The sequence below is a fragment of the Delphinus delphis genome, chromosome 2, assembly GCF_949987515.2.
Source record: "Delphinus delphis chromosome 2, mDelDel1.2, whole genome shotgun sequence".
NCBI classification, from domain to species: domain Eukaryota; kingdom Metazoa; phylum Chordata; class Mammalia; order Artiodactyla; family Delphinidae; genus Delphinus; species Delphinus delphis.
Genome location: NC_082684.1, coordinates 135,238,329 through 135,250,035, shown reverse-complemented (window position 1 = coordinate 135,250,035; position 11,707 = coordinate 135,238,329). Strand labels below are relative to the sequence as shown.

The 11,707-nt window shown below is 60.9% G+C and overlaps 1 protein-coding gene across 1 annotated transcript; it reads left to right on the top strand.

Annotated features, from left to right (window-relative positions):
• The first annotated feature begins 2,706 nt into the window (after nucleotides 1-2,706).
• Nucleotides 2,707-10,893, top strand: SKOR1 (SKI family transcriptional corepressor 1). The gene is made up of 9 exons (XM_060003707.1): nucleotides 2,707-2,813; nucleotides 3,035-5,231; nucleotides 6,302-6,392; nucleotides 7,264-7,371; nucleotides 7,889-7,960; nucleotides 9,336-9,410; nucleotides 9,654-9,728; nucleotides 10,241-10,306; nucleotides 10,799-10,893. Exons 1-9 carry the CDS (start codon nucleotides 2,707-2,709, stop codon nucleotides 10,891-10,893), a joined length of 2,886 nt encoding a protein of 961 aa, XP_059859690.1.
• The last annotated feature ends 814 nt before the right edge of the window (nucleotides 10,894-11,707 follow it).

Here is an 11,707-nt window from a genome sequence, read left to right as displayed (position 1 = left end):
CCTTGGCACGAAAGTGCAGTACCCATCCCCTCTCCCTTTCCTTCTGAATCTTCCGTAGCCCCATTACCTGGCCTTGGTCTCGGTCCTGGCCCCTTAGCCGGGAGCGCTGAGGCCTTCCCACTTTGTTCTTGGGGGCAAACTTTGTGGCCCCAGGCCCTACCTCCCTCCTGGTCCCCTTAATGAGCTTGGGCCGCAGGTGCCGGGCGCAGGGAGCAGGTGTGTGGCCGCTTACCTGGGGCGCCCAGACCCGGGGGCTGTGGGGAGGCGGAGGGCGCGGCGCGTGGCCCGCGGACTAGCGGACCCCGGGAGGGCGCGAGTGACTGCGCGGGCGGTGGGTGTGGCGCCCCGGCTCGCAGATGTCAGGCGCGCCCGCCCCGCGCTGGCCTCGCCACTCGGGCTGTCACCGCGCCTTGCCAGCCGCCGCGCCATGCGCTCCAGGCTTCGGCCTCCACTCCGGGCTCGTCCGGGGCATCAGGGGCAAAGGCACAGGGCGCAAGTCTCCCCGCCCGGGACCCTGGAGCCCCGCGCCAGTTGAGAGACGGCGCCGCGCGGGAGGGGCCAGCGGGACCGCGGGTGTGAGCGCGGGGAGCCCGGGAGCGCGGCTGTGCGCGCGCGCGGGGAGGGGCCGCGCCGTCACCCGGAGAGCCCGGCGGATCCCGGACTCCCGCCCGCCGCTCCGCCCGCCGCGCACCTCCGTTCACCGCTCGCCCGGCTCCAGCCGCCGCCGCACGGTGAGTACCCGCGCCCGGTCGCCGGCTGCCCCCGCGCCCTGTCTCTACAGCTTTTTTCGTTTAGTTCTTCCGATTTGGGTTCTTGTGGTGGTTGTTATTATTATTATACCTAAAGACTCCATCGCCTCACTCTCTGCGCTGCCTGCCTCCCGCCTCGTCGCCCTCTCCAAGCTCACCCCTCAAGCCCCACGAGCCGGCGAGGGCTCCCTGAGCCGCCCTGGCCGCTGCTCCTTGTCACTGCGCACAACCCTTTGCCCGGGCTTTCCACTCTGGCTTTCGAAATTCGGTTCCTTTCCTAGGGTCCCCCTTCTCCTGGATCCGGGGTCCGGAGCCCCCTCCCCCATTAGGGAAAACCCCGGGGGGACTCCAGACCGTCAGTCTGGGGAGGACGCGCTCGGATCAGGGCGCTCCCTTCACTGCATGCGGGCAAGGCACACTTGCCGATTTCGGGAAACCGAGAAGACATTATCATTTCCCAGAACCGTGGCTCCCTCGCCACCTCCCTAGCCTGAGAACCCTTAAAAGGGGGGTGCGGGGCTTTTCTTGCAGACCCCTCAGCCGAGGAGTTAGGACAGTGCTTTTGCCTCCTAAAATGTTGCAAGGGACTTCAACGCAAAAGGAGGGTCTACTAGTTTCAATTCGATCCACGGAGATAAAGATGAAAGACAGATAACAGATAAATAGCTTGATACTTGAAGAAGGTATGAAGACAGATGGGAGAAAGAGGAGCTAGCGAGGAGAGACAGACAGCTCAGAACAGATAAGACCGACAGATGCGGGGTACCTAGACAAACAGAGAGGGAGGGAGGGAGACAGACTGACAGAAGATCCCAGTCTGCTTGATGAAGCTTTTGAGCTCGGATGCCCTGTCCTGCTAGAGCTGCCCCCTTTGAAAATGCATTTGCCTTTTCTGCCGAGTTTAGAGGAGGGGCCCTCGGGGTTGGGCTGCCTGGGCCGCAGGAGCCTTCGGTGTCTGAGGATACATGGCTGGGCTCAGCCACCTAGGGGGCCCCAAGCATCAATCCCCGGGTCCTTCCCGCTGCTGATGTCCGCAGACGCGGCTGCCTCCCTGCCTCGGCCAGAGAGCAAAGCTCGGGACCAGCAGTAACTTTTGACCTGGAGCCTTGTGGTGGCTTCAGAGACCGGCCAGGATCCTTCTCAGCCCATATGAGTCAGGACAGCCCGGCACGAAGGATACTCAAAAAAAGAAAAAAAAAGACGCCCCAAAAGAGGAAGCTCAGAACCTGGAGAGACTGCATTTGGCCTGAGTGGGAAAGGCATATCTGAAGGAGGAAAACTTAGGGAGTGGATGCCTAGAAGCAAAAGAGAAGTGGCTTCTGAGGAACTTCCTTGAGAACCTCTCCGTCCCACATGCTGACCCGGAGGGAAACCAGCTTTGGTCTGGAACGCAGCTAAAAATGCAGAAAATGTGGTTAGGAATTGCTTGACCCTGATCCCACCGATGGTTGGAAAGAAAACGGTTTATATTTCCAGCCGGAATCTTTCTGCTCAACGAACGCGAGGCTCCGGGCGTGAGAGGAAAAGCTCGTGTTTGTGGAAAGCAGTGCTGTTATCCCGGGGAGCCGGCTTGGCGCGGAGCTGGGTGCAGTGGGGGCAACCCTGAGGCTGGGCACTCACGGCGTGCTTTGGAAAGAGTCGGGTTCAGCACCACGAACAGCGGTCGCCTCTGTCTCTCCCCGCCTCCCTCACGGCCTCTAGGCCCTCCTCCTTCTCCTTGCCACCTCCCAACCCCCCCCCCCGCCCCGCCCCGCCCCCTGCTGTCTGTAGATGGGCAGTGACCGCCCCTCCCCCCTCCCTATTCCTCCCTGCGCTGCCCCCGCCCGCGTGCATGCGCGACTGAGCCGAGGGGCGGCCTGTCCCCGACGTCAGGGCTTCAGGACCCGGACGGGTAGGGCAGCCTGCGAGGGTGGCCGAAGACGCACGGATCTGGGCGCCAGGAAGCCTGGGTTCGGCAATGGCTTTGCTGTGTGGCCTTGGGCAAGTCACTCTCCGTCTCTGGGCCCCACTTCCTCCCCTGTCCGAAAAGAAGATCAGGTTCCTAGCTACCGGGGCATTTCTGAGGTCTCAATTACCCATACTCCTCCTCCAAACCCCGGGGGCTTTTGTTCCAGCGCCAGCACGCGTCTGAATAACAAAAGGCGCCCGTCCAGGGGGCGAATGAGCTTGGACTCCCCATTGCCAAGTTTCCCCGCGCGCCCGACTCGGCGCGCCCTGCTGGGCGGGCCCAAGCGGCGTTGGCGCTGAAAATGGCTCATCGGCTCTCTGCTTTCTCTGTTTCGCAGGAGTGGCGGCATGGAGGCTCTCACCACTCAGCTGGGGCCGGGGCGCGAGGGCAACTCCTCGCCCAACTCCAAGCAGGAGCTGCAGCCCTACTCGGGCTCCAGCGCTCTCAAACCCAACCAGGTGGGCGAGACGTCGCTGTACGGGGTGCCTATCGTGTCTCTGGTCATCGACAGTCAGGAGCGCCTATGCCTGGCGCAGATCTCCAACACCCTCCTCAAGAACTACAGCTACAATGAGATCCACAACCGCCGCGTGGCCCTGGGCATCACATGCGTGCAGTGCACACCGGTGCAACTGGAGATTCTGCGTCGGGCCGGGGCCATGCCCATCTCGTCGCGCCGCTGCGGCATGATCACCAAGCGCGAGGCCGAACGCCTTTGCAAGTCGTTCCTGGGCGAGCACAAGCCACCCAAGCTTCCCGAGAACTTCGCCTTCGATGTGGTGCACGAGTGCGCCTGGGGCTCGCGTGGCAGCTTCATCCCCGCGCGTTACAACAGCTCGCGTGCCAAGTGTATCAAGTGCGGTTACTGCAGCATGTACTTCTCGCCTAACAAGTTCATCTTCCACTCGCACCGCACACCCGACGCCAAGTACACGCAGCCCGACGCAGCCAACTTTAACTCGTGGCGCCGACACCTCAAACTCAGTGACAAGTCGGCCACAGACGAACTGAGCCACGCTTGGGAGGACGTCAAGGCCATGTTCAATGGTGGCACTCGCAAGCGGACTTTCTCGCTGCAAGGAGGCGGCGGCGCTAATGGCGGGTCGGGTGGGCAGGGGAAGGGTGGTGCTGGTGGTGGCGGCGGGGGCGGCCCGGGGTGCGGCGCGGAGATGGCCCCAGGCCCGCCGCCCCACAAAAGCCTGCGTTGTGGCGAAGAAGAGGCCGCCGGGCCTCCCGGGCCGCCTCCTCCTCACGCGCAGCGGGGACTTGGTCTGGCAGCGGGAGCTGGCGGCCCCCCGGGCCCTGGAGGGCCTGGTGGCGGCGCCGGCGTACGCAGCTACCCGGTGATCCCAGTGCCCAGCAAGGGCTTTGGCCTCTTGCAGAAGCTGCCCCCGCCGCTTTTCCCTCATCCCTACGGTTTTCCCACGGCCTTCGGCCTCTGCCCCAAAAAGGACGACCCCGTGCTAGGCGCGGGCGAACCCAAGGGCGGCCCAGGCACCGGGAGCGGCGGGGGCGCGGGCACTGGCGCAGGCGCGGGCGGCCCAGGAACCGGCCACTTGCCCCCCGGTGCGGGGGCTGGCCCGGGCGGCGGCGCCATGTTCTGGGGTCACCAGCCCCCCGGAGCAGCCAAGGACGCAGCGGCCGTGGCTGCGGCGGCTGCCGCAGCCACTGTGTACCCGACGTTTCCCATGTTCTGGCCGGCGGCAGGCAGTCTCCCAGTGCCGTCCTACCCAGCCGCGCAAAGCCAAGCCAAAGCCGTGGCGGCGGCTGTAGCGGCGGCAGCGGCGGCGGCTGCGGCTGCTGCCGGTGGCGGCGGCCCCGAGCCCCTGGACGGTGCTGAGCCGACCAAGGAGGGCGGCCTGGTCGCAGAGGAGCGCTGCCCCAGCGCGCTGTCCCGCGGGCCTCTGGACGAGGAGGGCGCCGACGAGGCGCTGCCGCCCCCGCTGGCCCCGCTGCCCCCGCCGCCCGCACGCAAAGGCTCCTACGTGTCGGCCTTCCGGCCTGTGGTCAAAGACGCGGAGAGCATCGCCAAGCTCTACGGTAGCGCCCGCGACGTGTACGGCGGCGGGCCAGCCCGTGGGCCCGGGCCAGGCGCAGGGTCCGGCGGCGGCTACGTGAGCCCGGACTTTCTGAGCGAGGGCAGCTCCAGCTACCACTCCGCCTCCCCCGACGTGGACACTGCGGACGAGCCCGAGGTGGACGTGGAGTCCAACCGCTTCCCCGACGACGAGGGAGCCCCGGAAGAGGCCGAGCCCGGTGCACCCGGCGCGCCCAGCACAGGAGACGGCCCTGATGGCGACCAGCAGGCAGGGCCCCTGTCTACCACCTCATCGGGCGCCGACGGCCCCACAGACTCTCCCGACGGCGGCAGCCCTCGTCCCCGGCGCCCCCCGGGTCTACCCCCAGCCAGTCGGTCTGCATTTGGGGACCTGGCAGCCGACGACATGGTGCGGAGACCGGAGAGGAGCCCGCCAAGTGGGGGCTATGAGCTGCGAGAGTCTTGCGGACCGCTCGGGGGGCCCGCGCCGGCCAAGGTGAGCCCCGCGCCCGCCCCGCTGGGGGCGCCTCTTTGCTTACCCCTCGGCAGCTCTGGGATGTGGGGCAGGCCCTGGCCGGGTTGGGGACGGGAAGTTTGTTCTGAGCGGGCGTTCCAGCAGTAGGCCCCGGCTGCTCTGGATAGGCCCAGCTTCGGGAGCTCTGTGGAGCTGGGCTCCCTAGGACCCCTGACTGAGGGTTTCGGAAGATCGGGGGGTGGGGGTGGCGGGTAGGCCTGAAAAATGAGTGTGCTGTGTTTTTGTTGATGGGAGTGGGGAGGAGACAGGCAGAGACTGGCAGTCACACAGAGACAGAAAGGTAGAAGTAAAATGGGTCTGGAGGAAAGGGACCAAAATCCAGAGAAAAGCGCTCAAGATGCCGGGCCGGTAGCACGCCCTCCTGGATGGGGATGTGAGCCCCGGGGAAGACAAGCCGGTAAACAGAGGAGAGGGATGCCTCTCCACCAAGCCGCAGTACGGGGTCCCCGGAATCTTCCTCCACACGAACTCGTAGTTTTCCGAGTCTCTTCGAATTCCTGCCCTAGGAACCGCAGGGTTCGTTGGCAGGAAGCTGTCGTCGAGAAGGTGTGCGGGGCGGGAGAGGGGCTCTCTGGCTGCCGGGGCCGCGGGTTCGGGTGGGGGGTGTGCACTTGAAAGTGGCTGCGCACACCTGTACATTTCCATTCGGTCCATTAAAACACGAATCATTAGCCGGATGCGAAAGGCGTCGTTTATATCGGGGACGGGGCGCGGGCGGGAGGGAAGACGCTGAGACGGGCGAAGAGGGTGGGGGCGGCTTTCAGCTGCCCTTGGCTTGGGAGCCGCTTTGTGTTTCGGGTAATTTTCTCGAGGGCGCTAATAATTACCAGGAATCCACAACGGTGATGCGGCCTCCGAGGGCGCAAGGCTGCGGCGCGTGCGTCACGGCCGCCCGGGGCGCTCGGGTCCAGCGGGCGAGCGCACCTCCGTCACCCCCTCATGTTCTCTCCTGGCCGCGGCGCAGGGCTGGGCTGCTGCGAGCCGCCGCCAAACGCCCCCCCTAACCGCCTGTCATTTCTCGGCCGCCGCAGGTGTACGCGCCCGAGCTGGAGGAGCACGTGAAGAGCGCGGCGGCGGCGCTGGGGCCCGCGGCCTCCTACCTCTGCACCCCCGAGGCCCACGGTAACGCCCCCAGCCCCCCTGCCGAGGTCCCTGGCCAGTGTGATGGGGGGACCGCGCGCAGAGGGCCGGGGCCAGAGGAGGCCTGCGTGGGAAGACGAGAGGAGGAAGGAGGCAGAGAAAATGAGAGAAAGAGGGAGAGGGAAAGAAAACCAGTGAAAGAAAAAGGAAGCTAAGCGAGGACTCCCAACGACTTACATCCGCCCTCTCCACCGCATAGATACCGCTCACGTACACCTCAGGCACTGGGTTAAACCTTTTACAAACCACGCCTGGCGTCCTTTTCAGAACCTCTCATTTATTCAGCAAGTGTTCCCTGTGGTCAGGACGGATCGGGAACGGGTGGGGACGCATGGCCACCCCCTTGGGGACTCCTGAAGTGCCGTGGTAGCTGCAGCCCAACGCGGGGGCACGTGCGCGCGGGACCCAGTGGCTCTCAGAGAATGGACTGAGGGCCTCGGAAATCCGGGCAGGCCAGGCCGGGGAAGATGTCTCCCCCCGCAGCCGCCACCCTGAGGGTCGCCGCCTGGGCCGCGTTCTCGGTGCAGGTAGACCCGGCGGCCACGCGCGCTCGCGGTGCCCCAGTATCTGCACGCGATGTAGGTCGCTTGTCCCTGGTGGGCTCGGCTGCTCGTTTTGCTCTTTTCCAAGGGGCTGGGAAGGGGGCGTGGAGCCGGAGATGAGCAGATCGCGCGCGGGGGAGGGGGTGGCCGGCCCAAAGCCTGAGGGTGCGAGCCCAGGCGCACAGCCGGGAACCAGCGGCGGCCACGACGCTTTTAATTAGGGCTCGGGCGCCCCGACCGCGGCAGCTCTGGCCGTATCGGGGTCACGGTTTCTTTGCCTCTCCTTGAAACTCGGTTTATTTGCCTTTAAGAGCCAGATAAGGAAGACAATCACTCGACTGCCGACGATTTGGAAACAAGGAAATCCTATCCAGACCAAAGGAGTATCTCCCAGCCAAGTCCCGCAAATACAGACAGAGGTGAGCCCTAGGACCTTCGCACTCCACCCCCACCTGGGAGCGGGGCCCCAGGTCGCCCAGGTTTCCACCTGCTCCAGCGGCAAGCCTAAGGGGCTGCCGTTCCTCTCTCGCGGCTGGCACATAAATATTTAAATAGTGTGGGCAAGGTTCAGGCCAGGTTTCCTGAGTTGCTTACCTCCTTGCTGGGTTTGAGGCTCTTCCGTGAGGGAAGGAGGCTTACTAGGATATGAGGAACACCATCACCCACATAAAACAGGTCAAAGGGTACTTCCTGCCCTAAGATAGCCTGTTTTCCCTGGGTCCACTCTCTTCCAGCGGGTCACTCTCTAAAATAAAGGCTGTACCCCTAAAATAATGACTTGAAAGGTGGGTAGTACTGGATGCCTGTAACTGTCTCCTCTAAAGGCAGAGAGTATGAAATAGGTTTCCAACTTAGCACAGTTCCCAGGAAGCTCACCCCTCCCCTCCCAAGACCTCTCCCAGGACAAAACCCCTCTTACTTGCCCTTCTATCCCAGGTGAAGATGGGCTCACCCTAGATGTCACGGGAACTCAACTAGTGGAGAAGGATATCGGGAACCTGGCCAGAGGTGAGGTTAAATCTGTGAAATGGGGGTACACTGTGCTTGGGGGCGATGGGCCCTTCTTGTAAAGGGGTGTTATTCGTGTAGGAGTGAGTGTGAGAAGAAAAGTCTCTTGGGGAATCAGTCTTCATTGAGCCAAAGGGATAATTCCCTGGACACATTATCCTGGCACAGAGGTCGGGGTCGGGGGTGGGAAGTGGAAGAGTGAAGTGAGCAGGGGGAGGGAACCAGCCACCCCAGAGTTCCCAAGGCCGGGCCTGTCTGAATAGCCCAGTGAGAAAGAAAAATGAGTAATGATCCTTAGAACTGGATGCATGTGGACAATCAGACAGGGCAATCTGGGTCTCTCAGCCTCATCTGAATAGCAAGATTTTGAGGACGCATTTACTTTAGGAATGTCTCAGAGGGGTTTTTTTCCCCCCCCTGGAATTAATGCATAACCAACTCCACCCCACCCTAAATAAGGTGAGGATGGACCTTGTTTGTGGAATGGGGTCCTGGGGTTGCTGCTCCACTGCAAAAGGAAGAGTGTGACTTGAGGCACAGAGAAAGGAGCTTCTAACCCACTTTGCTTCTCTGTCTCCCATGTTTGTGTTTTCTGAGCACCTGCTAGGGGAGGATTTCTCAGAGAGCCTCCCCATGTGGAGGACCAGATACCAATAGGTCCGTGGTCAGGGCAGCCCCCCTGCCACCCCTTTGGAGCTGCTTTTGAGGGCACCAACAGGGCTTTCCACACCCAATTGCCCCCACCCAGCCCAGGGTTGGGCTTGGAAATCGGTGTGGGGAGGGAGAGAAGCACTGGTGGTCTTCCACTCTTCCTAGTGACAGATTTTACAGGCTATGTGATTACCTTCAAAATCCTTGGTGCTTTTCTTATGAGCGTTCTTAGCATGAATTTGGGGTCTTGGGACCTCTTGAAATTGTAAACAAACTGTTGTGAATATATGTATTTTTCCAGGGCAGAGGTCCAAGGCTTTGGCCAGATTCTCCCTGGTCTGTATCATTGAAGGGAGGGATTAAGTCTGTCAATTGAAGGGGTAAACCGCATCTTCCTAGGCCAACCTCTACGCTTAGGGAGTTAGGGACAACTTAAAGCAGAAACCATGCTGGTTGGCGCCGGGGGCCAGGGCCTAGAAGTCCAACATGCATTCTACTATCCTGAATTTGATTCTCCTGGGCAACCTAATCCCCTAACCCCATTTCTTGCCCAAATCCTTTGGGTGCAGATGGAAAAACTGAGTGTTGAGGGCCTCTACCATCCGGTCGCACCCTCCCCTACTCCCATCTCAGGGGAACCGGCCAGGGGAGGACCTGGGTACCTTATGGGCCTCCTGAGTCCCACCATCCTCTTCCTTTACCTCCCACTCTTGCCCCTTCACAGACGAATTGCAAAAACTGCTCCTGGAGCAAATGGAGCTCCGCAAGAAGCTGGAGCGAGAATTTCAGAGTCTCAAAGGTACCCCATCCAGACCCACCCCACCTCATCACCAGAGCCCTCTTCCCGCAAGCTCCGGGCTCAGCCCGGGACCCCAGTGCGAGTAGCTGCCGCTCCGCACGAGGCCGGAGCCACAGAACCCTCCTTTTCTGGGGTTTCCCACTAGGCCAAAGACGGAGGGGGTGGGGTGCGGCTGGGGAGTGGAGAAAGTCGGCCGAGGGAGGGGGCTGTGCGTAACAGCTCTCACTTAATCAATTTGCACAGATAATTTTCAGGATCAAATGAAGAGGGAGTTGGCTTATCGAGAAGAAATGGTGCAACAGCTGCAAATTGTCAGAGGTAAGGCGGGAGTCAGGTGAGCGCGTGCACGGGCCGTAACTGCCTCTCGTCTGGCAGGAGCCGCAATGTTGGCTCAGTCATTTGGATTTAAATTGAAGGTAATTTAACAATTATTTTTTTTATTTAATATCCTTTGTATACTCTGATTAGCCTCAGAATGGCAAGCGAGCCCAGCAAACGGCTTGCAGGCATCATTACATGGAGTGATTGAACTTCTTATCGCGGCAATTTCCATGGTTTCTAAATTAAAAATCGAGGCGTAAAATTACCTGGGAAGTAATGCCTAAGTTTGCTTTAATTTTGGTTAGATCCGTCTGCCTTTAAGCGCCATCCCAGGCCATTTCCTCCCTCTGCCAAGCTGCAGTTTGGAGCTTTGACGCCCCCTCCCTCAGTCTCTGGGACTTGTTTCTGCCAGGGGCTGAGCGCTGAGAAGAGGGTGAGGCCCGGGCTGTGACCCCAGCGGGCCCTAAGGTGGTCTCATTTGGTCACCGGCTACTTCCTGTGTCTTCCAGATACTCTGTGTAACGAACTTGACCAAGAGAGGAAGGCGCGCTATGCCATCCAGCAGAAATTAAAAGGTGAGGAAGCTGGGGAAAGAAGGAGGGGTGCCAGGCGCTGGCTGTGCAAGCGAATGAGTGAATGAATGAACGAACGAATGAATGAATGAATGGCAGTGCTAGTGAGAGGGGAAGGCCAGGTCTACATAGATCAGTAGCTGAGAAGAGGGAACTGGAAATTGATTTTAATGGAGAAATGATGCTAGAACGGTGGGATAGGGAGAAAGAGCCCCTTGAGCTCTGAGCATTGGGAAATCTGCCACCGGGTCCAAATCTGGTTTGGGGCCGATCGACCTCCCTCTTACTGTGCCTCAGTTTCCTCTTCTGTAAAATGGGCCAATTGAACTAGAGCAGTGGTTCTGGATAGCCAGGATCTCTCTACTACCCTCTCACCTTCTGATGCTCTCGCTTGAGAACCCCTGAGCCTGAAGGGCGGACAGGGGAGGGAGGGAGCCCGTGGGCCGCGCAGGCCTGGCGAGGCGCCCAACATTGCCCAATCGACTGTCTCTCCAGAAGCTCACGACGCCCTGCACCACTTCTCCTGCAAGATGCTGACGCCCCGGCACTGCACTGGCAACTGCTCCTTCAAGCCCCCGCTGTTGCCCTAGGGCCGGCCCGGCCGCGCCCACGCGCCCTCAAGCCATGCTGCTCTCTTCTTGTAAATACCCGCGGCCGCGGCGGCCTAAGGCGAGATACAAGCCATTCGGACTGGACCGATGTAAATACAGCCTCCCGCCCGCCCGCTCTCCTCCCGGGCGCCTCGGCCTTGCCCGCCCCCTCCCGGGCGCCCCCGCCCAGGACCCTGTCTCCGTTTCCAACTGTAAATACCACCTCGCCCCACGGTTGAACTCCTGGGCATCGGACCTCATGGGGTTAACCGGACCGAAGGGGGTAAGAAAGGGGAGGGGGCCTCTCCCCCCTGTACAGCCTCGGAACCCCAATTGTGAATACAATGTAGGAACTTCGCTGGCCCCGCGCTCCCCGTCCCGTCCACTTCTGAAAGTCTTGTTCCTAATGACAAAGTGGCTATGTGCAATGGATATAAATGTACTGTGAGTCTCTCGGTTCAGTATTGGGTTCACTTTAACTTATTTATGCTGTAAGTTATTTGCTTCCTTCTCCTGGACCTACTTCCGGTCCCGTTTTGCATTCACTCTTGGGTTTTGCTTTGTCTATTTTTTTGTTGTAACCTCTCGATGTAACAGCACTTTAAAAAGGGCGACAACTGCAACTGACTCACGAGAGGGAGACCACCTTGAGCCTGATTGGGGAGACCACCCTGTATCCGTGACTTTTGTTTTGTTTTTAATAAAAAAAAAAATCTGTTAACTTCCCGGGGCTGTGGAGGTGGGAGGGCAGCGGGGGGAGGGGCGGGGGAGACGGGCGCAACAGGTGGTGCGTGGGGACCACAGCGCGGGTTCT